This window comes from Choloepus didactylus, chromosome 2 (assembly GCF_015220235.1).
Source record: "Choloepus didactylus isolate mChoDid1 chromosome 2, mChoDid1.pri, whole genome shotgun sequence".
Taxonomy (NCBI): Eukaryota; Metazoa; Chordata; class Mammalia; order Pilosa; family Megalonychidae; genus Choloepus; species Choloepus didactylus.
Window position 1 is genome coordinate 209,513,297 of NC_051308.1, and position 26,718 is coordinate 209,540,014.

Below are 26,718 nucleotides of genomic sequence, written 5' to 3' on the forward strand. Positions count from 1 at the left end.
TTGAAGCTTATTATAAAGCCACAGTTGCCAAAACAGCATGGTACTGGCACAAAGACAGACATATAGATCAATGGAATCGAATTGAGAATTCAGAGATAGACCCTCAGATCTATGGCCGACTGATCTTTGATAAGGCCCCCAAAGTCACTGAACTGAGCCATAATGGTCTTTTCAACAAATGGGGCTGGGAGAGTTGGATATCCATATCCAAAAGAATGAAAGACGACCCCTACCTCACCCCCTACACAAAAATTAACTCAAAATGGACCAAAGATCTCAATATAAAAGAAAGTACCATAAAACTCCTAGAAGATAATGTAGGAAAACATCTTCAAGACCTTGTATTAGGCGGCCACTTCCTAGACCTTACACCCAAAGCACAAGCAACAAAAGAGAAAATAGATAAGTGGGAACTCCTCAAGCTTAGAAGTTTCTGCACCTCAAAGGAATTTCTCAAAAAGGTAAAGAGGCAGCCAACTCAACGGGAAAAAATTTTTGGAAACCATGTATCTGACAAAAGACTGATATCTTGCATATATAAAGAAATCCTACAACTCAATGACAATAGTACAGACAGCCCAATTATAAAATGGGCAAAAGATATGAAAAGACAGTTCTCTGAAGAGGAAATACAAATGGCCAAGAAACACATGAAAAAATGTTCAGCTTCACTAGCTATTAGAGAGATGCAAATTAAGACCACAATGAGATACCATCTAACACCGGTTAGAATGGCTGCCATTAAACAAACAGGAAACTACAAATGCTGGAGGGGATGTGGAGAAATTGGAACTCTTATTCATTGTTGATGGGACTGTATAATGGTTCAGCCACTCTGGAAGTCAGTCTGGCAGTTCCTTAGAAAACTAGATATAGACTTACCATTCGATCCAGCAATTGCACTTCTCGGTATATACCCGGAAGGTCGGAAAGCAGTGACACGAACAGATATCTGCACGCCAATGTTCATAGCAGCATTATTCACAATTGCCAAGAGATGGAAACAACCCAAATGTCCTTCAACAGATGAGTGGATAAATAAAATGTGGTATATACACACGATGGAATACTACGCGGCAGTAAGAAGGAACGATCTCGTGAAACATATGACAACATGGATGAACCTTGAAGACATAATGCTGAGCGAAATAAGCCAGGCACAAAAAGAGAAATATTATATGCTACCACTAATGCGAACTTTGAAGAATGTAAAACAAATGGTTTATAATGTAGAATGTATGGGAACTAGCAATAGAGAGCAATTAAGGAAGGGGGAACAATAATCCAAGAAGAACAGATAAGCTATTTAACGTTCTGGGGATGCCCAGGAATGACTATGGTCTGTTAATTTCTGATGGATATAGTAGGAGCAAGTTCACAGAAATGTTGCTATATTAGGTAACTTTCTTGGGGTAAAGTAGGAACATGTTGGAAGTTAAGCAGTTATCTTAGGTTAGTTGTCTTTTTCTTACTCCCTTGTTATGGTCTCTTTGAAATGTTCTTTTATTGTATGTTTGTTTTCTTTTTAACTTTTTTTTCATACAGTTGATTTAAAAAAGAAGGGAAAGTTAAAAAAAAAAAAAGAAAGAAAGAAAAACAAGGAAAAAAAAAAGAGGTAGTGCCCCCTTGAGGAGCCTGTGGAGAATGCAGGGGTATTCGCCTACCCCACCTCGATGGTTGCTAACATGACCACAGACATAGGGGACTGGTGGTTTGATGGGTTGAGCCCTCTACCACAGGTTTTACCCTTGGGAAGACGGTTGCTGCAAAGGAGAGGCTAGGCCTCCCTATAATTGTGCCTAAGAGCCTCCTCCCGAATGCCTCTTTGTTGCTCAGATGTGGCCCTGTCTCTCTAGCTAAGCCAACTTGAAAGGTGAAATCACTGCCCTCCCCCCTACGTGGGATCAGACACCCAGAGGAGTGAATCTCCCTGGCAACGTGGAATACGACTCCCGGGGAGGAATGTAGACCCGGCATCGTGGGACGGAGAACATCTTCTTGACCAAAAGGGGGATGTGAAAGGAAATGAAATAAGCTTCAGTGGCAGAGAGATTCCAAAAGGAGCCGAGAGGTCACTCTGGTGGGCACTCTTATGCACACTTTAGACAACCCTTTTTAGGTTCTAAAGAATTGGGGTAGCTGGTGGTGGATACCTGAAACTATCAAACTACAACCCAGAATCCATGAATCTCGAAGACAGTTGTATAAAAATGTAGCTTATGAGGGGTGACAATGGGATTGGGAAAGCCATAAGGACCACACTCCACTTTGTCTAGTTTATGGATGGATGAGTAGAAAAATAGGGGGAGGAAACAAACAGACAAAGGTACCCAGTATTCTTTTTTACTTCAATTGCTCTTTTTCACTCTAATTATTATTCTTGTTATTTTTATGTGTGTGCTAATGAAGGTGCCAGGGATTGATTTGGGTGATGAATGTACCACTATGTAATGGTACTGTAAACAATCGAAAGTACGATTTGTTTTGTATGACTGCGTGGTATGTGAATATATCTCAATAAAATGAAGATTAAAAAAAAAAAAAAATAACAGTAACAGCCATAATAAGAATAAAAAGATTTGCCATATGCCAGGATAGAACTATTGGCAGGCCTCAAAACATAGTGACAAAATAAATGTGCTAAATGAACTCATAGAGTCAGACTCTAGAATACAGATAACCAGAAGACGGGGTCAGGGATAGGGAATGGAAAGTTAAGACTTAAAATGTAAAGGGTTCCTATTTGGAATGATGGAAATGTTTTGGTAATGGATGGTGGTGATGGTAGCACAAGAGTGCGAACGCAATTAACAGCACTGAAATATATATCTGAATATGATTAAAGGGGGAAATGTTAGACTATATATGATAATAGAATAAACTTTTTTTTTAAATCCATGAACTACACTACACAGTGAACCTTAAGTTAAAACACGGACTTTAATTAATAGTACAGTTATAAAACTGTGCCATCATCAATTGGAACAAACGTTCCATGTCAATGAAAAGTGCTGGTGGTTGGGTGGTGGGTGGGAATTCTGTATCTTATGCATGATTGTTCTGTAAAACCACAACTTCTCTAACAAAAGAAGAAAAAATCAACATGCTATGCATGAAAGATGATTTTACCAGCCATATGAATATGTGAGAAATTAGGTCCACATTACAATGGTTAATATAGGCCAAGAACATGACAAAGAATTCTCTTCTTCCCAAAGAGAAAAACATTAACATTGTATCATTTTGCTTATTTATTCCAAGGAAAGAAATTTCCAGATAATGAAGTGTGTCTCTTAATACGCAAGTCTTTATTTGTACCTACACAAAACAGGACCAAGCTACTGTAAAATTTGGTCCTCAAGGAAGCAGTTAAAGTAATCTTGGGTTTGAATTTGACTAACTATACAAGCTAATTAATTTCTCTACGCCTGTCCCCCCATCTGTAAATAGAAATTCAAATGATCTTTATCCTTAAACGTTTGTAAGATTAGAAGATACAAAATATGTAAAACATGACACAGAGCATGGGCTTGGCATATAATTAGCGATCAATAAATGAATGCCATCTATTATTACTTACTATGTCTTTCTTGAACAGTTTTTCCATCTCCATCAGTAACAGGCAAATTTGCCTCCTATTGCTGGCAGTGCACTTTCTTTTCCTCATCCTCTGTCCTCCCTCCCTAACTTACCACTTTCTGATCTGCTCACCTACTAAGAGAGCTGATAACCAAGCCCAAAGTGAGAGCTCAAGCAGCTTTCCTGTAAGTAAAATGCGTGACTAGAATCCATGATGACTATTTTGGCCGTTTAAGAGACTTATAATGCCTAGAACGTCCAAAGTGCTAGGGGGAAAATAAGTCAGTATTACATGTGAAGAAATATGGTGTTTTGAATATTGTAGGTTACCAAAGTGTATGATGAATAATCCAAATACTGCTACTTTATAACTATGTACATTTGAAAATTGTGATAGCTCTATTTTGACTAAAACTTTGTTTTTGAATAATGGAATCTTTGTTGATTTTTAAGCTAAACAAATTTTTTTTAAAACAAACCCTCTTTATCAGGAGGGCCTTTTATTCATCCCATATATATATATGAATCAGTATATAACAAATTTGTTTTTGTTCTAAGCTTCTGCTTTCATTTTGCTGGAAGAAATTAACCAGGTGTCTTGGATACTTAAAGAGAAAACTCTTTGGAGCTAAAATTCAACTCACCTGTAGAGTCTGAAGGAATGGTACCCAGACTTCACAAGGCAGTTCACTTTCAGACACTGAGAGCAGTAATTCAAAACAGCTCCTACAAAATAAACAACTAAGTAAATATATAAAGGTGGTTACCGTCATACTTAAAAAATTATATTAAAGGTGTAATTTTGTCTGCTACTAAGCAGCCAGATATTAATACAAAAAACAGGAGCTAAAATATGGACTCAGATAGGTGACCCTATACTATACCCAATATTTTCCACTAGTAAAATTATTCTTAGTTCAAATAATATAATGAAATTACAGTATCTTATGTTGTTTTCCCCAGGTACATGGTATTCCTCAAGCCCACCACTGTTTTCAGGAACTCTGTTACTTGACTAGATCTATTGTTAAGGGAAAAAAGAAAATGTATCATTCTCAGATTCCAAGCCTGGGTAAGAAAAGAGGCTAGAGGCAGTTAAAGATTATGTTGCCATCCCTTGTACTGTATCTCCTGGGAACCTGAATATGGAGGCTCACAGCAAAAGAACTTTAATTCAAAGGTATGACTATAATGGTATGTTGAAGAATAACTGTGATTCCATATTAAAGAAAAGTCAGACAAACACGATGAAACCAAGGATGTACCAAATTTTAAGAATGATTTAAGTTCTTAAACTTACAGTACTAATCTGCCAAGCACTAAGAGGACATCTTCACATTCAGTAGTTAAATATGGCCGTGCACTGGCAAAGCTTTGTATGGCAAGTCGATATACCTCCAGAAGATACACAATATGTTCTGATGCATTCTTGTTGCTTGCATATTGCAATAAGGTCTAAAAAATAAAATTACAGATTTAATTATTTTAAATACAAAAATAATGAAACAAATATAGATTGTCTTTGTTCTTTCAAATGCACTGCCACACCCTTTTTCTCTAACAGGTGCACACACCTTTTGTTTGCCTTTTTTAGGTTCTGGTTTGTTTAGAGGAATCTATTTTCATCACTTAACGAATTGTTTCTGCTGAGTTAAAGAAAAGGGATAAGTGCTATTCTGACATGAGAATAATTCTAAGAGCAGAGCCATAAAATGCCTGTAGTTGTTCTCATTACAGGTCTGAATTTACCATCTCTGAAATTCAGTAAGTTTCGTTATTACAACATTAAACTGGACACCAACCATGTGCCAAGAACTAGATATAAAAAAATAAGACTGTGATTCCTGCCTTCTACAAGAGACTTACTCCTGACTATGGCCCCCAGCTCTACAGCTCCACAAAATCCATTTTTCTCTGTACACACAGAACTGATTAGGTTTCCAGGGATTAACTTACTACTTAAGTTTCTAACTTATTAACTAAGCATTTGATCAAAGATTAGTGTTATATATATTATATATATAATATACATGTTTCAGTTTATCTAAAGAGAAAAAGCAGAAAAGACTTCCAAAAATTACAAGATGAAGGAACACTTCCTAACCCATTCCATGAGGCCAGTATTACCCTGACGTTAATGCCAGACAAAGACATCACAAGAAAACTACAGCTCAATATCCCTTATGAATACAGATACAAAAATCCTCAACAAAACACTACCAAACCAAATCCAACAGGATTGTATAACATGATCAAGTAAGATTTCTACCAAAGTAAGATATAAGGGCAGTCCTTATTTCAAGTAAGATATAAGGGCAGTCCAACATAAGAAAATCAACCAATGTAATACAACACATTTTAGAAGGAAGGAAAAAAAACATACATTCAATGCAGAAAAAGCATTTGATAAAACTCCAACATACTTCCGTGATAAAAACACTCAGAAAACCGGGAATAGAAGCGAACTTCCTCAACATGATAAAGGACATCTTCAGAAAATCTACAGCTAACATCATACTCAATGATGAAAGACTATAAGCTTCCCTCTAAGATCAGGAACAAGATGAGAAGACAAGGACATCTGCTCTTTCCATTTCTATCCAGCATTGTACTGGAAGTCCTGACAGCAATTTTAGGCAAAATAACAATAACAACAACAATAAAAATATATATATATATGACATCCAAATTGGAAAGGAAGAAGCAAAACTATCTGCAGTCACAAAAAGCATGATCCAGTCTACAGAAAATCCCAAGTCCACAAAAAACTACCAGAGCTAATAAACTAAGTCAGCAAAACTGCAGGGTACAAGATCAATGCACAAAAATCAGCTGTGTTTCTCTACACCAGCAATGAACAATTTGAAAAGGCTATCAAGAAAACAATTTCATTTTCAATAGCTCCAAAAGTATAAAATACCTAGGAATAAATTTAACCAGTGATGAAAGACATGTATACTGAAAAGTACAAAACATTTCTAAAAGAAATGAAAGAGGGCCTAAATAAATGGAAAGGTATCCCATATCCATAGAATGAAAAATTTAGTATTGCTAAGACGGCAATACTACCCAAAATGAGCTACATAGTCAACGACATTCCCATCAAAATCCCAACATCCCCTATAATTTGAAATTATTTCAAAATAAAAGTTTACAGGGGAGAGAAGCTAAGAGGCAGAAGCCCAGAGATATTCTGGAGAAAGCCCCTGAAACCAGAAGCTAAATCTGGAAAACAAGGATCAGCAGATCCAGCCATGTGCTTTCCCATTGACAGAGGAACCCCAGATGCCATCAGCCTTTCTTCAGAGAAGCTATGGTCTTGCTGATGCCTTAATTAGGACCATTTTCATGGCCTTAGAACTTTGTGAATAAATCTCCATTGGAAAGGCAAATCCATTTCTGGTATATTACATTCTGGCAGCTTTAGCAAACCAAAACAGACTTTGGTAAGATAAGTGGGGTGCTGCAATTTGCAAATAACAAAAATGCTGGAACGGCTTTATAAATGGGTAAGGGGAAGATTCTGGAAAAACTGTAAGGAGCTTGATAGAAAAGGCCTAGATTGCTTCGAAGAGACAGTTGGTAGAAATATGGACTCTGAAGATACTTCTGATGAGGCCTTAGAAATGATGAATGTGTCGTTACCAACTGGAAGAAAGGCGATCCTTGTTTTAAAGTAGCAGAGAATCTGGCAAAACTAAGTCTTGGTGTTAGACAGAAAAGAGAATTTGAAAACAATGAGCTGGGAAACTTAGCTGAAGAGAGCTCCAAATTAAATGTGGAAAATGCAGCCTGGTTTCTCCTTGCAATTTATAGTAAAATGCAAGAGGAAATGGATAAGCTGAGAACTGAACACTTGGGTACAAAGAAAAAAGAAAATGGTGGTTTGGAAGATTCTGGACTTCCAGAAAGTGACACCCCAGAGGCTAGTGCCCCATGTAAGGATTTAGCCAAACCTAGAACCGGTCAGGCATGTCAGGACAAGCCAGACTTGGAGATGGAGATCCAGAAAGGATTTCTGGAAAGTCCTATTGTCTGAACATTGGGATCCCCATGTGCTGCATAAGAAGCTAACAAGTTTTTTGCAGGATCTATATATATGGAACCACTGCCAGTCTGGACAGACAAGGGACAGAATGAAGGAAATATAACTTCAAAGGCAGAACCATGGAAGACAAGGTCTGGAGCTAAGACAACTCAGGCCAGGAGAGCAGAGCCACACATACATGTGGAGAGGGTGAGTTGCCTTGGGGTTCAAAGAGAGTGGAGCACATTCCCTGGGAAATGGGGAGAGCCTGGCTTCTACCCAACTGTTCAGAGAGGGGAGGACCTGTGCCCCACAGATGGTAGTCTGGGAACTGCCCTGATGCTTGAGGAGGGTGGGGCCAAGAACAAGGTGGTCTCCCCAATGCTTGGATATGGTGGAGCAATCACTCCAACGTTTGGCAGCATTTGGAGAGAACAGGGCTCCCATGCAAGCCCTTGGAAAGGGTGGGACTGCCGCTCTCTCAAACCCCCAGGACAAAATGTCATTCTATAAATGACTCTCAGACTTTGAAATCAATGGAGTTTGCCCTGCAGGATTTAGAACTGTTTCGGTCTGGTGACCCTGTTTTCTTTCCAAATTTCTCCCTATGGCAATGGGAACATTTATCATAGGATAAATGTCACCCCTTTGTATATTAGAAGCAGATAACTTGTTCTAAGTTTCACAGATCCACAGCCAGAGGGGAAATCTGCCTTAGGATAAACCACAACTATAACAGACTTTTTTTTTAACTCTCTTAGCCATAGTAACCCCATTTTGTTTTATTTCTTTTTTTTTTAATTGAGATTGTTCACATACCATACAATTATCCAAAGATCCAAAGTCTACAATCAATTGCCCATGGTACCACCATACAGCTGTGCATCCATCACCACAATTTTCTTTTTCAATTTTTAGAACATTTTCATTACTCCAGAAAAGAAATAAAGACAAGAAAAAGGAAACTCAAGTCCCCCCATACCCCTAACCAACTCCCCTCCATTACTGACTCATAGTATTGGTATAGTGCATTTGTTACTCTTGATGAAAGAATGTTAAAATACTACTAACTGCAGTATATAGTTTGCAATAGGTATATTTTCCCCTATATGCCCCTCTATTATTAACTTCTAGTTATAGTGTCATATATTTGTTCTAGTACATGAAAGAGATTTCTAATAATTGTACAGTTAATCAAGGACACGGCCCACCACGAGATTCACTGTTTCATACATTCCCATCTTTCAACCTCCAACTTTCCTTCTGGTGGTGACATATGTGACTCAGAGCTTCCCCTTTCCACCACATTCACGCACCATTCAGCACTGTTAGTTATTCTCACAACGTACTACCATCACCTCTGTCCCTTTCCAAACATTTAAGTTCAACCCAGTTGAACATTCTGCTCATAATAAGCAACCGTTCCCCATTCTTTAGCTTCCTTCTATATCCTGGTAATTCATATTTCATGTCTATGAGTTTACATATTATAATTAGCTCATATCAGTGAGACCCTACAATATTTGTCCTTTTGTGTGTTATTTCACTCAATATAGTGCCCTCAAAGTTTCTTCATCGACCCATTTTTTTAAAGACAGTTTTGTTCACACACCATACATTCCATCCTAAACAATCAATGGTTCTCTGTGTAAAGTATTTATGTATTCACCACCATCACCAATATCTATAAAAGGACATCTCCATTTCTTCCACAAAGGAGGAAGAGTCAAAGGTAGAGAGACAAAAGAGAAAGAAAAAAGAAAGAGAAACAAGAAAAGAAAAATACATGAAAAAATGAAAAAAAAAAAAAAAAAGAAAGAAAGAAAACATGACAGCTAGGAAGAATCAAAAGGAAAGATAGAATTAATCTAAAATAGAATAAGAATAAAGAGTCAGACAACATCACCAGTGCTAAGAGTCCCATAACCCTCCCTTTTATCCCTCTCTTATAGGCATTTAGCTTTGGTATATTGCCTTTGTTAACATTAAAGGAAGCATAATACAACATTTCTGTTAACTATAGTCTCTAGTTTGCATTGACTGCATCTCCCCCCTCAATACCACCCTATTTTTAACACCTTGCAAGGTTGACATTCATTTGTTCTCTATTATATAAAAACATATTTGTACCTTTTATTACAATCGTTGAGCACCCTAGGTTTCACTGAATTATACAGTCCTAGTCTTTATCTTTCCTCCTTCCTTCTGGTGTCCAGCATACTCCTAACCTTCCTCTTTCAACCATACTCACAGTCATCTCTGTTCAGTGTAATTACATTGCTGGGCTACCATCACCCAAAACTGTGTTCCAAACCTCTCACTCCTGTCTTTTACCATCTGTCCGTAGTGCTCCCTTTAGTATTTCCAGTAGAGCAAGTATCTTGTTCACAAACTCATTGTCTTTGTCAGAGAATATTTTAAACTCTCCCTCATATTTGAAGGACAGTTTTGCCAGATATAGGATTCTTGGTTGGAGGTTTTTCTCATTCAGTATCTTAAATATATCACACCACTTCCTTCTTGCCTCTGTGGTTTCTACTGAGAAATCCACACACAGTCTTATCAAGCTTCCTTTGTGATGGATAGCTTTTCTCTTGCTGCTTTCAGGCTTCTCTCTTTGTCTTTGACATTTGATAACCTGATTATTAAGTGTCTTGGCATAGGCCTATTCACATCTATTCTGTTTGGGGTACACTGCACTTCTTGGATCCATAATTTTACGTCTTTCATAAGAGATGGGAAATTTTCATTGATTATTTCCTCTGTTATTGCTTCTACCCCTTTTTCCTTTCTTCTCCTTCTGGGACAGTGTGAAATGTACATTCATGTGTTTCATGTTGTCATCTAATTCCCTGAGACGTTGCTCATATTTTCCATTCTTTTCCCCATTTGTTCTTTTGTGTGTAGGATTTCAGGTGTCTTGTTCTCCAGTTCCTGAGTGTTTTCTTCTGCCTCTTGAAATGTGCTGTTGTAAGTCTCCACTGTGTCTTTCATCTCTTGTGTTGTGCCTTTCATTTCCATAGATTCTGCCAGCTGTTTTTTCAAACTTTCAATTTCTACCTTACGTTCACCTAGTGTTTTCATTATACCCTTCATCTCTTTTGCCATATCTTCCCTAAACTTTTTTAATTGATTTGGCATTACTTGTTTCAATTTCTGTATCTCAGTTGAAGTGTAAGTTTGTTCCTTTGACTGGGCCATATCTTCATTTTTCTTAGTGTAGGTTGTAGTTTTCTGTTGTCTAGGCATCTGGTTTCCCTGGTTACCCCAATCAGGTTTTCCCAGACCAGAATGGGCTCAGGTCTCAGAAAGAGGCAATATTTAGTATCAGGTTTCCCGAAGGGTGTGTCTTAGAATACTGACACACCCTGTGAGGCCTCAAGCTGCTGTGCTTTTCCTAACCTGCCCAGCAGGTGGTGTCTATCAGCCTGAAGCTCCTGACTGGTGTAAGGAGATGTGACCCCCTTATAGTTTCTGTTTTGGCTGTTTTCCCCCAGGCTCTGGGGTCTGGTTCTGAATGGAAGGCCTGTAGTAGAGCTGGGCACCACTTCCTTCCTCTTAGGGAAGATACACCCCCTAGGGAGTTATCATCTGCATTTAAATAGGTTCTTTGTTTCTCTGACTCTGCTATCTCCACCCTTGACTGGATCAGAGTGCTGTGAACTGAAAATGGCTGAGAACTTTTCCACTGAGCTACTCAGGTTGAAGGAGAGAAAAAGGGACAGAAAGCCCCCTTTCAGGGCCAGTCTACGGCCCCTCCAAGTTTCACCCATCGGCCAGAGATAGCACCTGATCTTGTGGGCTCTCCCTCCCAGGAAAGAGAAGTCTTCTGGCTCTTTAAAGTCAGTCATCACTAAAAGCCTCTGTCTGCTTGTTGGGGATTTGTAGCCTGTATTGAGCAGTCCACATTTGCCAATTAAAATACCAGTTGGAACTGGACTGAGGTATATTCGCTTGTTCAGAGAGTGCTGCTTTCTCCCACAGCCAGGTTTTGCAGTTTGGGCTGCCATGGGAGGAGGGGTCTCTGGCTCATGTCCACAGTTTTTACTTACAGATTTTAGGATGCAATCTCAGGCATTCCTCCCAAACCAGGTTGGTGTACAATGTGTGGACAGTCACAGTTGTCCCCCAGCAGTCATTCCAGATTATTTACTAGTTGTTCCTGGTTGTTTATTAGTTGTTCCAGGGGGAAATAACTAACTTCCACTCCTCTCTATGCTGCCATCTTCTCGCCTGTAACTGATTTTGATGAAACTTTGTACTTAACATCATTACTGAAATGATGCAAGGCCTTTGTGATATTGTGATGGAATGAATATGTTTTGCATATGGAAAGACCATACCTTTTTGGGGTCGAGAGGGTGAAGTGTGCTAGCCTGGATCTGTTATGCAGAAGACCATGTTCTTTTAACTCAATTTTGTGGGTGGGGAGGCAATCCCTATTGTGGGTGGAACCTTCTGATTAGGTTGTTTCCATGGAGATGTGACCCCACCCATTCAAGGTGGGTCTTAATACCCTTGCTGGAGTCCTCTATGAGAGGATAAAAGAGAGAGACATTTTGGAGAGAGCTCAGAGAAGCTAAGAGGCAGAGGCCCAGAGATATTTTGGAGAAAGCCACTGAAACCAGAAGTTAAACCCGGGAAGAAGGATCAGCAGAGCCAGCCATGTGCCTTCTCATGATAGAGGAACCCCAGATGCCATTAGCCTTTCTTCAGAGAAGGAATTATCCTATTGATGCCTTAATTGGGACATTTTCATGACTTCAGAACTGTAAATTTGTGAACTAATAAGCCCCCATTGTAAAAGCCAAAAAAAGAAAAAAAAAGTTTACGGGAAAAAATTTCAACAGACATTTTTGCAGAAACAGGAAAAACAATCCTCAAAGTCATGTAAAACTGCAAGGGCTCCTGAATGGCCAAAGCAATCTTGAAAAGAACAATGATGGAAGACTCAAACTTCTTGATTTCCAAACTTACCACAAAGCTACAGTCACACAGACTAATGGACTGGAATTCAGTCCAGAAATAAACCCAAACATCTAGGGCCAACTGATTTTCAACAAGTGGAAAAAAACTGTCTCTTTAACAAATGGTGCTGAGACAACTGGATATCCAAATGAAAAAGAGTGAAGTTGGACCTTGACTTCACATCACATACAAATCAATTCAAAATGGATCAATGACCTAAATATAAGAGATAAAGTAAAAAGCCTTTGGAAGAAAACAAAGGGATAAATCTTTAAGACCTTGGATTTAGCAAAAGATTCATAGATGACACCAAAAACAAAAGTAACAAAAGAAAAACAGACAAATTTGACTTCATCAAATTAAAAAACTTTTGTACATCAAAGCACCCTATCAAGTGAAAAGACAGCCTACAGAACAGGAGAAAATATCTGGAAACCATATACAGATATGCCTTGTTTTATAGTGCTTTGCTTTACTGCAATTTGTTTTTTTAACAAATTGAAGGCTTGTGGCAACCCTGCATCAAGCAAGTCTATTGGCACCCTTTTTCCAGACAACATGTACTACTCACTTCATGTCTCTGTGTCATATTTTAATTAAGGTAAGTACATTATTTTTTCAGACATAATACTATTGCACAATTAGCAGACTACAGTATGATGTAAAAATAATTTTTATATGCACTGGAAAACCAAAAATTTTGTGTGACTTGCTTTATTGCAGTGGTCTGAGAACAAACCCTCAATATCTCCAAGGTATATCTGTATTTAATATCGAAGCTATGTAAAGAACTGTTCCAACTCAACAAAAAGAGAAACAATCCTATTTTTAAAATGGGCATATAATTTTTACACCCAAAGCACAAACAACAAAAAAAATAGAAAACTGGGACCTCATCAAAATGCAAAAATTTTGCACATCAAAGGACTTCATTATGGAAGGAAAATGACAACCTACAGAATGGGAGAAAATATTTGGAGATCACATATCTGATAAGGGTTTAATATACAGAATATATAAAGAAATCCTTAAACAACAACAAAAAGACAAACAACCCAATCAGGGCTTAAAAGACCTGAACACACATTTCTCCAAAGACAAACAAACAGCCAAAAAGCACATGAAAAGATGCTCATCATCGTAACTATTAGGGAAAAGCAAATCAAAACCACAAGATACCATTTCACACCCATTAAAATGGCTACTATTTAAAAAATGGAAAATTACAAGTGTTGGAGAGGATGTGGAGAAACAGGAACACTCGTTCACTCCTGATGGCAATGTAAAATGGTGCAGCCACTGTGGAAGACAGTTTGGTGGTTCCACATGACTTGGTAAAACAACTTCTAGATATACACTCAAAAGAAATGAAAGCAGGTACTCAAACAGATATTTGCTCACCAACATTCACAGGAGCATTACTTATAAACACCAAAAGATGGAAGCATGTCCTCAACTGATGAATGACGAAATAAAACATACAGAGGAATATTATTCAGCTATAAAACGGAATGAAGTTCTGACACATGCAACAACATGGATGAGACCTGAAGACATCATGTTGAGTGAAATAAGCCAGACACAAAAGGACAAATATTGTATGATCTCACTGGTATTTAATAATTAGAATAAGCAAATTCATACTGCCAGAAATGAAAATACAGGTTACCAAGTTCCAGGGTAGAGGCAGGGAATGTAAGCTTAAATTGTACAGAGTTTCTATTTGGGATGATAGAAAAGTCTTGGGAATAGATGGTAGCGATGGCAACAAAACACTGTGAACATAATTAGCAGCAGTGAATTATATATTTGAATGCGGTTAAAGGGGAAATTTAAGTTTATGTATGTTAATAGAATAAAAATTAAAAAAAATAATACATAGGACTGTGCAACACAAAAAAATGAACCCTATTTTAAATGATAAGCTACAGTTAACACAATTATAAATATGTTCTTTTAAGAATTGTAACAAATGTACCACACTAATGCAAGGTGTTAGTAATAAGGTGGTATATGGAAATTCTGTACTTTATGCATGATATTTGTTAGACCTACAATTTCTCTAATAAAAAAATATAGGCAAAGAACTTGAATTCTCATTTCTCCAAAGAAGATATAAAAATTTCCAAGAAGCACATGAAAAGATGTTCACCATCATTACTCATTAGGGAAATGCAATCGGTCCACAAGGAGGATGGCTATAATAAAAAAGATGGAAAATAACAAGTGTCGAGGAAGATGTGGAGAAATTAGAACCCTCATACATTGTTGTGGGAATGTAAAATGGTATAGCTGCTGAGGAAAACAGTTTGGTGTTTCTTCAAAATGTTAAACACAGACATACCAGATGATCCAGCAATTCCAGTCTTAGGTACATACCCCAAGAACTGAAAACAGGTTCTCAAACTAATTCTTGCACACAACTGTTCACAGTAGCACTATTTCACAATAGTCAAAAGGCAGGAACTCAAATGTCCATCAACAGAAAATTACTCAGCCATAAACAGCAAGGAAGTACAGAGGCATGCTACAATGCAGATAAGCCTTGAAAATATTATGCTAGGTGAAAAGAGACAGAAACTAAAGTCACACAGTGCATGATCCCAATTATATGAAATGCCCAGAGTAGATATATCCATAGAGACAGAAAGCAGATTGGTGGATGTCAGAGGCTAGAGGAAAGGAATATCGGAGGGTGACTATTTAACGGTGCAGGATCTTCTTTTGAATTAACAAAAATGTTTTGGAATTAGACAGAGGTGATAGTTGTACAACAATGTAAATGTACTAAACAACAATGAATTGCACACTATCAAGTGACTAATTGTTTCATGTTATGTGAGTTTCACCCAAATAATTTTTTTTTAAAGTTTAACATATGGGCTAAATTTCCAGTTTATTTGTTAACAATGGGGAATAGTCATATCACCAGCCAGGGTACCCATTCCTCGTAATTTGTTGTCTGCAAGGTTATTTGGGAAGTATGGAGTCTAAATCAAAGAAAAATAGAACCAAGATAAAGCTGATAAATTATATGTGTCCTACCACTAAGAATTCATTCAAATGACGGTAGAAGCTAGTTTAATAGTCTCCCTGAACAGAGTTGAAAAACCACTGCCCAATTTTTGCTTTAGGGACTTTCTTTCTAGGTTCCACGGAGTTACTCTCTCTCCTGTTAATATATTTCTCCCTGCTGACAACTGAATAGGTTTTGCCTATGACTGACATATTTGGTTAAGGCTTGAATTAGCTTACACAGGGAGGATACAACCATTTTTAAGCCTAGAGGGTTCCTAATTCTCTTTTGGTTGGGGCCACTTCTACAGGCAAGTCTTATTTTCAGAGGGTAGCTTTATCTTTAGAGAATTACACCAGAACTGAATTCATTAGTCCCAGAATAATTTCTTGAAGGTTTCCTAACTTCCTGTCTTCACATATGAGTTTTCTGCCTACAGAACTACAAATAGCTAAGGTGGCACTGCAGAATTTCACTGGATTTTCTGCAACTTTAGCTTCCACACTAATAGTCCAACAGTACCTCTCTCAACTCCAATAATTGAGAACAGACTATTAGCATGTTCTTGATTACTTTTTAAAAAAAACCTCACCAGGAAATATATTGTGCTGGTTTGGATGTATTATGTCCCCCAAAATGACATGCTCTTTGATGTAATCTTGTGGGGGAGATGTGTTAGTGTTGATTAGGTTGGAACCCAGTGTTTCCGTGGAGATGTGACTCAATCAACTGTGAGGATTCTGACTGGATGATTTCCATGGCGGTGCTGCCCCACCCATTCAGGGTGGGTCATAATTGGATCACTGGAGTCCTATAAAAGAGTTCACAGAGGGAGCTGAGAGCAGCTGAGAGGGACATTTTGAAGAAACTTTCGGAGACGGCTGCTGAAAGCAGACTTCTGCTAACACTTAGGAGGTGCTAGTCCAGCGTTTCCTCTGGAGAAGCTAAGAGAGGACAAAATGCACCAAGAGCAACATTTTTCAGAACACACAGGAGCTGAGAGAGGAGCTGGAACACAACCCGGGATCAGCAGATGCCAGCCACATGCCTTCTCAGCTAACACGGGTTTTCCGAACACCACTGACCTTCCTTTGGTGAAGGTATTCTCATGCTGATGCCTTAATTTGGACATTTTCATGGCCTTCAGACTCTAAATTTGTAACCAAATAAACCCCCTTTATAAAAGCCAATCCATTTCTGGTGTTTTGCATAATGGCAGCATTACCAAATCAGAACATATATGATAAACCATTATGTTATATACAGCAGAATATAGTACTAACACACTGGATTATCTAACCTTTGCAAACTTGAATGACCATAGCCAGTTAGCACACTCTTTCAATTAAACATCTTGCTATTTCATCACAGTTACTTTAGATAACTAAACTGCCCCGTATGTTCAGAAGAGCATCGAGTCCCCATTCAATCAAATTCCAAATTTTAATAAAAGAAAAAAACTGATGAGAGTCATATAAAAATGACCCCCAAACAATCCTGCTTCCCAGCTAAATGAGAAAGAAGCAGAATATATTGCTGTTTGTTAGATAAACAATAAAATTTCACCTAATCTCCCTTAAGAAATTTATAAAATCTGTATTAGGAAGAAATACTGTTTTAAATCAGCAAATTATTCATTGTCTGCATTGGTTAATATAAAAATCAGGAAGCTTTAAAAACCTGTATTTGGCACCAGATTTTATGCTCCTTTTGGTCAGATATTACGTCTTATCAATCTTTATAAACCCAACACTCCTCTACCCACTTCCACCCCCCAAGAGACATTCTTGACTCTCACTAAATGTCTGCTGAATAAATTCACCATTTTATTCACTTGACAAATATTTGATAGCCTACTATATGTACTAAATCAGGTGCTGGGGAAGAAGACTTGGGCCCTATCCTCGTGGAGCTTTCAGAATGGGTCAACATAAACCTGATTAAGTATGTAAAGAAACCGGCAGAGTGCATACAAATGGGCTGGTTTTTCCAAAGTCCGCATTCCCACTTAGAATGCTCCCTGTCACCAATCTAATGTCTTTTGATACAGGCATTTCAATAAGATGATTTCAAAGATTCAGCAACTGTGAAAATATTTATGTTTACAGTTTGCCCTATAATGATTTGTATTTTTTTTTAATATTTCTAAATCTTTTTCCCCTCATGGGTTAGTCCAATAAAATAGTGAGGTCTCCTTAACATGCCCACTGGAAGAATCTTTTTCACCATCACTTTTTATAAAATGCAAGATTAGGCTCCATGAGTAAAAGTCATCCAAATAACATTTTAGGTATCTAATATAAACAGCATTACATCAGAAGCTATAAAGAAAAACAGAGGTCACATTTCTTTCTAGGAATTGAAATTTTGGGAGACAGAATAAAAGAGAAATGGGACTATTACTAATAAATGATAAATATGACCCCAAGTTCAGTGGCATTCTACAGAGCCCAACTTAACAGCCTCCTCCCTCTGTTTCAATGAGCTCTCATTTATCCCACAAACACTATGTGGTAGTACTGTGCTGGATACTGGGAATGGAGACTATCCCTGCCTTAAAAGAGCTAGGTGTACTGAGAGAGGTCAGATATAAATATACAAGTAAAACATTAGCCAAATTAGGCACCATACTTGACTCTATTCTAAACATTCCTTTTGGGGTGCTCTCATTCATATTGTGAGGGAGACTGGCTTTCAGCTCATTCTCTCAAATATTCAACTTGCCTATTAGATATTTCCCTCTGGATGTCCTATTCAAATCTCATACTCAATACGTCCAAAACCAAACATCTTACCCAGCAACTATGCTCTTCCTCCTATGTTCCATCTGCCTCCTTTCAGGAGCCAGAGATGGAACACTTTCTTTGGAACCCTCATACCAGTTTGTCGATTCTACTTCAGGAACACCTTTTGCTTTCAGCCCCTGTGCTTTATTTCTATAGCCAGGGACCTAGACCATGCCCTCAATAGCCTTCATTTAGACTACTACAATAGTTCACTTCTCTAGGCTAAAAACCTCCCAGTTCAGGTGACAATGAGATTGGGAAAGCCATAAGGACCACACCCCACTTTGTCTAGTTTATGGATGGATGAGTAGAAAAATAGGGGAAGGAAACAAACAGACAAAGGTACCCAGTGTTCTTTTTTACTTCAATTGCTCTTTTTCACTGTAATTATTATTCTTGTTATTTCTGTGTGTGTGCTAATGAAGGTGTCAGGGATTGATTTAGGTGATGAATGTACAACTATGTAATGGTACTGTAAACACTCGAAAGTACGATTTGTTTTGTATGACTGCGTGGTATGTGAATATATCTCAATAAAATGATGATTTAAAAAAAAAAAAAAAAAAAAAAAAAACCTCCCAGTTCTGTATATCTGCTATAATCACAACATATTTGTATATAGAAGAAAATCAAAGCACGGGAAAAAAGACGGGAAAGAAATCAACTAAAACACTAACATATTTAGCACTGGTGTAGTAGTAAGATTACGAACAATTTTTTGTCATCTTTATGCTCTTTGATATTTTAACAGTATTCAAATTTCTTTAATAGCATTTATGTTTACAAAAAGGAAAATACATCCCCAGCCCCTATTAAATCACACATTCCTCATTACATGGTTTCAAGTGCTTGACAACATTCTGACTGTACTGTGAAACTATCTGGTTGGTAGAATGTCTTCCCAAGGATGTTCACATTTTATACGAGGGATGCATTCTAATTTAAAACCTGCATAATTCCAGACTAATTTCCCCAATAGAATAATCATAGTTAATATTTAGTGCATTCATAATATGGGCTCGGGACTTTCCTAAGAGCTTTACATGCTACTAACATTTAATATGCACAACAACCCTATGTGCTAAGTGATTTATCATCAGCTCATTTTTTAAATGAGGAAACAAGGCACAAAGAGGTTAAGTTATTGACCCAAATTCACACAGTAGGTAAGAGCTGGGTTTGGAATTTGAACTAGGGCCATCTGGCTCCAGAGTTGATTCCGTATGTTTTTTTCAGAACGTACAATTCTATAACAACTTTGAGTGATTTTTTTATTTTAATTCTGCTTTCCCCTTCTAAGTATTAACTCTAATATTTTGCAGCAAGTATTATCATGGTAATTACTTGGCCTTCTACATAATATTTTACATTATCTAACTTCCATTCTAATGTGACTGATTTGGGGGCAAGTTTGCCAGCAATGATGCTTTAGAATGCTGATGGTTCACATGAAACTGACAAAATGGAATTGATGTTTGTTTTTAAAGTTGCCTGTGCTATGGCAATAAGAAATTATGTGATTTTTTTAAGAGAAGATTTGCTTTGTTCAAAATTTGGCATACAAAATAAGAAACATTATTTTTATTTTGATTTTTCAACACTTAAAAATTTCCAGAATTATAAATTTGAGTAAAATCTGCTTGCACTATGAGCTATGGGAGGAGGGAGGTAGTACCTGAGCTGGATCTCTCAAGTGTGGGTCAAGTTTGAAAATTCAAAGGTAAGGGAATAGGAGGACTCTCAGTAGAGAGTAACTTGAACAAAGTCAGAAAAGGCAAATATGGGGCAGATGGTGAAGAGACTGAAATGTCAGCAGCAATGAGGAAGCACTGGAAGCTTCCTATGAAGAGGAAGCTGAGTGTGTGATGAAATGGAATAAGAAGAGATCAGTTGATTGTTTACACTGAGAAAGTAAATGGCTAGAGTAAATTAAAATCCCTGAGTCTTAATATGCTGCTTTCATGCCCCATCTCACCCTTTCTCTACTGGTTATAGTCGATTTTCTTAAACTCAGAAATATGACTTATTACTTTATCTATCCAACTATTCACCTATTTCAATTCAAATCCATCATCCCAGCCTGATGAAATTATTTTTGGATACAGATTCTATCATGGGATTTAACTATGCTTTCTAGCTTCATTTCACTTTCAGTTTTTGAAAATAAAATTGCTGCTTTATTTTTACTGTTTTATCATTAAAATAAAAACATTTACTAAAATTTTATAGATAAGAAAAAATCAAAAATTTTAATAACCCATAATATCACCACCAAGAAAGAGACCACTATTAACAGGATTGAGGATTTTTTTAATGCTAGAAACATTTTAATGGAATCATACCATACACTGTTTTACAAAATTTTCTTCAACACCAGTCTGTTTATGGCTGCATAGCTTTGCATGGGATACAATTTATTGCTCATTTCTCTATTCCTGGACATCATGGTTTTCCAACTTTTCACTATTACACTTAATGTTGACATGAGCACCCCTACAGCTAACTCTTCCCATATATCCATGGCCATTTTTTAAGAATAATGTCCTATAAAAAGGCATTGCTGGGTCAAAGAGTGCATAATTTTTAAGGCTTTACATAATGTTAAATTCTGCTACAGAAAATCTGTTCCAATTTATATTCCTACACTCAGTGTAAATAGTGAAAGATGAGGAACTGTTACAATTATTGGGTATTATAATTTAAACACAATTTTTGAGGGTCAGCTTGATAGATGAAATACAAGATTTTGTTTATTTAATTTACAACCCTTAGCTGTGGTTTAATACAATTTTCCATGTGTTTCTTTTATGATATAACCTTACATTTTACTAGAGCATGGTAGAACATGGTATCTTTATCTGAATTATCAAAAAAAAAAAAGTGATGAAGAAAGCATGGATGATAATAAAAATTAAAGTGAACTTTAAGCCTTAAGATTTTTAGATTAAAAATTTTCAAGGAACAGATTCAGGTGAGTATGCAACAGGATGACTGGGGGGAGGGAGGAGGATAATAAATTCAAACTACTCACTTCCATTTCTGCTTTAGTGAGTCACTATTACTAAAGGGATTGCGCTACAATACCTCTTAAATCTGGAGATTTTAAAATCAAAGATTTATCATACTGGGTAAAAGTATTCCAATTCTGAGGCAACTAAGTGGAATAACAAGCCCTTTGGCTGTAGATTCAAACCTCAGCCCCATCATTTACCAGGATCTTGGTTTTTTAAAATCAGTCAAAACTGAAATTGACTGAGCACCCACTCTGTACCAGACATTGTATACTATAGCTTATAAAATACATTTTCTGTTTGAAAAAGCAATACAAGAATATGATATTGGCATCAGGTGAGGGTAGACAAATAAATCAATGGAACACAAGAGAATTCAGAAACAGAACCATATTCATATAGCTAATTGATTTATAACAAGGTGCAAAAGCTTTCAGTGGAGAAAAGATCGTCTTTTTAACAAATGACACTAGAAGACTCAGATGTTTACATGAAAAAAAAAAAAAAAAAAAAACCTTCCTTCCATCCCTCACACCACATACAAAAATTTACTCAAAATAGAGCAGAGACCTGAAGGTGAAATCTAAAACTATATTTATAGAAGAAAACATAGGAGAAAAACTTTGTGACCCTGGGTTAGATTTTTTAGAGATAACACAAAAAACACAATTCATAAAAGAAAGATGTGCTCTTTTCAAAAGACAATGTTGAGAGAATAACAAGACATGCCACAGCCTAGGAAAAATCATTGCAAAGCATGTATTTGATAAAGAATTTGTATCCAGAAAAACAACACACACACACAGACACACACACACACACACACAACCCTACTTCTCAAAACTTAACAATAAGAAAACAAATAAAACTTTTTTTAAAAATGAGGAAACTATTTGGACATTTAATAAAAGAAGATATATGGATGGCAAATAAGCATATGAAAAGTTGCCCAACATCTTAAGTCATTAGAGAAAAGCAAAAAAGAATCACAAAGAGATATGACTAAACTACACACTTACTAGAATAGCTGAAATTAAAACTACTGGCCACACCAAGCGTTGGCAAGGAGGTGGAAAACTAGAACTCTAATCATTGTGGGTGGGAATGTAAAACGGTCAAACTACTCTGGAAGACAGTTTGACAGTTTCTTTAAAAGTTAAATATTTATCTGTCATGTGACCCAGCCATTCCACTCCTAGGTATTTACCAAAGAGAAATGAAAACATCTACCCACGCAAAGACATACATATGAAAATTCATGGCAGCTTTATTTTTAATAGCCCAAAATTGGAAACAATGCACATGTCTAACAACAATATAGATAGGTGAGTGGATTAAAAAAAAAAATTGTGATATATCCATTCAGTGAAATATTTACCCATCAATTAAAAGGAACTACTAATACATTCCACATCATGGATAAATCTCAAAATAATTATACTGAGTGAAAGAAGCAAGACAACAAAAAGAGACTATGATTTTACTTACATAAAATTCTACAATATGCAAATTGATCTATAGACAGAAAGTAGATCAGTAGCTGGGGATGGTGGGATATGTGTGGGGTGGGGGTGGGGGTATGTGAAAGGGAGGGATTTTAAAAAGGGGTACAAAGACAGGTTATTGGGGATAGGGTGGAGGTTGGTAATAGGGAGTTAATGCTTAAATTGTATAGAGCTTTTATTTGGAATGATGGAAAAGTTTGGTAATGGATGGTAGTGAACACTGTGAACGTCATTAATAGCACTCAGTTATATATTTGAACGTGGTTAATAAGGGAAATTTTAGGTTACATATGTTACTAGAATAAAAATAAAAAAATCCAAGCAACAATATAACACAAACTGAACTCTAAGGTAAACCATGGACTATAGCTAATAATACAATTATAAAAATCACTTTCATCAGTTTTAACACATGTACCACATTAATGTAACTTCTTTAATAAAAAAAAGGGGTGTGTGTAAAAAAAACCTTTAGGAGAGATGGTTATCTTTATTATGTTGATGGTTGCATGGGTGTAGACATGTCAAAACTATCAAAATGTACATTTTAAATATAAGCAGTTTATTATAGGTCAATAATACCTCAGGAAAGCTGTTCCTTAAAAAAAAAAAAAAACAATACACCATTGTTAAAAGGGCATAAAAGCACAATACCATAAAAGAAATTTAAATAAATTTTAAGTTTCCATGTTTTTTTTTTTTTTTACTACAATAAAATGCAAAATTCTGGGCACACAGAAAATATAAAAAGTAGAAAGATAAACAGGAGAAATGATAATTCTAAAGCACATAGTATCCAGAATACATAATTTCATAAAAACTGTAAGAAAAAGACAAATAACCCAACTAAAAAATGAGCAAAAAAAAAAAGCAATTCACAGAAAAGGAAATCTGAATAGCTATAAATATATTAAAAAGATAAGCAACTCCTCAATAGTAACCAGAAAAAAACAAATTAAAGGACAATGAGATACCACAATCCACCCACTAGAATGACTGCAATTAACAATACCAAGTATTGATGAAAATGAGGCAATAATGACCTTCATAAACTACTAGCTGGTGTAAACTGGTACAAATTTTGGAGAACAATTTGGCAAGAAGCTGTTAAAAGTCAAAGACAGACTTATCTATGGAGACTGCACTCCACTCTACATATATACCCGAGAGAAATTCTTGCAAAACATACCAAAATACACTGGAAGGCTATTCAGCCCAGCAGTTAATGCAAATTCCTCTAAATCCATCAACAAAAGAATGGACAAATAAACTAATATATTTACACACAAAATACTACACACCAGTGAGAAATGAATGCACCAAAGCTACACACCAATATAGATAAACCTCAGAAACATTATGCTGAGTTAAAAAAAAAAAAACTTTCAGAAGAATATATACTATATAACATTTAAGCAAAGCTAAAAAACATATAAAACTACACACTGTTTAAAAACGCACAAATACAAAGTAAAGAGAGATGCAGAGATATGATTAAATACACAAATCAGATGGTGATGAAAAGTAGATGATTTTTGTGAGGGGACATGTAAGTAGCTTAAATTATTTTATTCCTTAGGTTGAATAGTTGGCACAAGGGTCCCCATTATTTTACCCCTTCACTACACTGCATATCTGAAATACGTGATTTTCAATCTAGATTCCCATATCCAGCAAGACTAACACAATCAGGAGAAGGGAGACCTACTCAGGAAGCCTTTAGAAGGTATTCCCTCTGGTAGCTCCCCATACTCAATGCCCACCCCACCCCACCCCCAGCAAAAAACAAGGGTGTTAGAAAAAGGCATAAGAGCCAGGAAACGGAAGCTCCAACTTGGGCAAAGACAAATATTGAAACAACAGTTCATAAAGCAAAAATTAATTTAAAAGGGTAACGTGGTAAAAAGTACACACTGTACAAAAAACAAAAATATAAAATCAACGTCCCCACTAATTCTTTACTCAAACATTACAAATGATAATATTTTAGTGATTGCCTTTCAACACTTTTTCTATAAATCATTGCTTTATAAAATAGGATACTGTTTTCTACCTCTTTATTTGAAAAAATACTGAAATACACAAAACATAAAATTCACACATAATTGCATCACTTAATGCCTATATTAGGAGGCAAACATTTTCATACTCTTTGTAATAATCTCCAAGGATCCAAAGTTTATGGCTCTGGGATGGCCAAAACATACATAATTTTTGGCTTTTCCAAATCTAAAATATCTTATAAAAGCCTCATCTAATACAAGATGGATTCTCCCCATTTCTGCTCTCTCTTAAATTAGTAGGTTTTTCCCTTCTTAATCACACACTTGCTTCGACTGTTTAGTAGGCAACAAAACTAAATGAAGTGGATTGTAGAAAAGAGGCACGGATAATCATCTTCTAATAATCTGTACTAACTGGAAAGGAGCAATAATGTTGCTTATTCAAAAACTGTTTGTATTAGACTTCAAAATTAGTATGCGACCTCAGGGCAACAGTTATTTTCAATGCCTACTGGGAATTGTTTTACTTATGCTCCCATTATCTAAGGACAAACTATTTGGAAGGTAAGATACATACACATGATTCTCTAATACTGACTACTGCTCTACTGCACCATAAGCAAACTTAATTTGAAAAACTGTTTAATGTTTTAAGTTTTTTTAAAATTATTTTTTATTGTAGAATACAACATATATACATAGAAGTAAAAACTTTCCAAGTGCAATTTAACAAGCAGTTAGAGAGCAAATTTCAAAGAATATTATAGGTTCCACAGTTTCAGTTACTTCCTTAATGTGAAATGTAACATATAAACTGTTTAATGTTTATCTCCTCCATTAGACAATAAACTGACAGAAGATACGAACCATGCCTATTTTTTCATCACTCTAGAACAGAACCCAGCACACTGACTAACACATAGCAGGGACCCTATAATTATTTATTTTTGATGCTCTGTACCGTTATTAAAGGATTTGCCAACTTATTTTCAAAGTTTAATTAAGACAGTTTATCAGATACATCTCTGCCAACAGTGAAATGTGCATGTATACTACAACAAAATCATCTAAGTAGATTTAATTCCAAATTCTCACTGTTAATTCAAACTCTATTAAGGAAGAGAACTGCATTACAAACAAACTGCATGTGTGGAAATTTAACCATATTTTTAAGAGTGGTCACATGAGATTACCGTGACATGCTAGACCTGAATTTTTTTGTTTGGTGGTAAATAGCTATGCCAAAATTCAGAACATTATTGATATTACAGTCTATTTTTATCCTAAGCTGACATCCTAGACTGAGTTTCCCCCTTTAAAGATTTAAGCTGGTAAGGTAATGGGCTAGATGAATTCTAAAGTTCTTTACTCAAACATAAGAGTCTATAAAAAATGGCCACATTTTCCCCAAGGACTCTAAAACGATGTGTTTCAAAATCAAATCACTTTTGATATATATGCGTATTGCAATAAAACCAAATACATAATTTAAATATCAAAAAATAAACCAAGTTAATAAAGCCAAAAGCCAAATGAATTTAAAAAGATTTCATACAGAATGATCCACTGATTGCAACCCAAAGGGCATCCCTCCATATTGCTTCACTGTAAGAGAATTCACTATAAATTACACTCCCATTCTACAAAGTGTACCCCAGACTCTCTGAATCCAAAACCATGCTAGCAAATGCTCTTTTTCTTTCAAGGGCTATACATTGAGGAAAAAACTGGAGGAAAGCTGCTCTATATGAAACACTTCTTTGAAACAATATTCAGGATAGAAAGGAAATCAAGAAATTGGATACCAGGCACCTATCTTTTGC

General features: G+C 36.3%; 1 protein-coding gene across 1 annotated transcript in view; it reads right to left on the reverse strand.

Moving 5' to 3' along the window:
* The window catches only part of RLF (RLF zinc finger), an 89,518-nt gene that overhangs the window by 51,632 nt on the left and 11,168 nt on the right, over positions 1–26,718 (reverse strand). Inside the window, exons 2-3 of the mRNA XM_037827582.1 lie at positions 4,880–5,034; positions 4,224–4,305 (exon numbers count right to left, since the gene is read on the reverse strand). Coding sequence (XP_037683510.1) covers positions 4,224–4,305; positions 4,880–5,034 — 237 coding nt within the window. The remainder of the gene's footprint in view (positions 1–4,223; positions 4,306–4,879; positions 5,035–26,718) is intronic.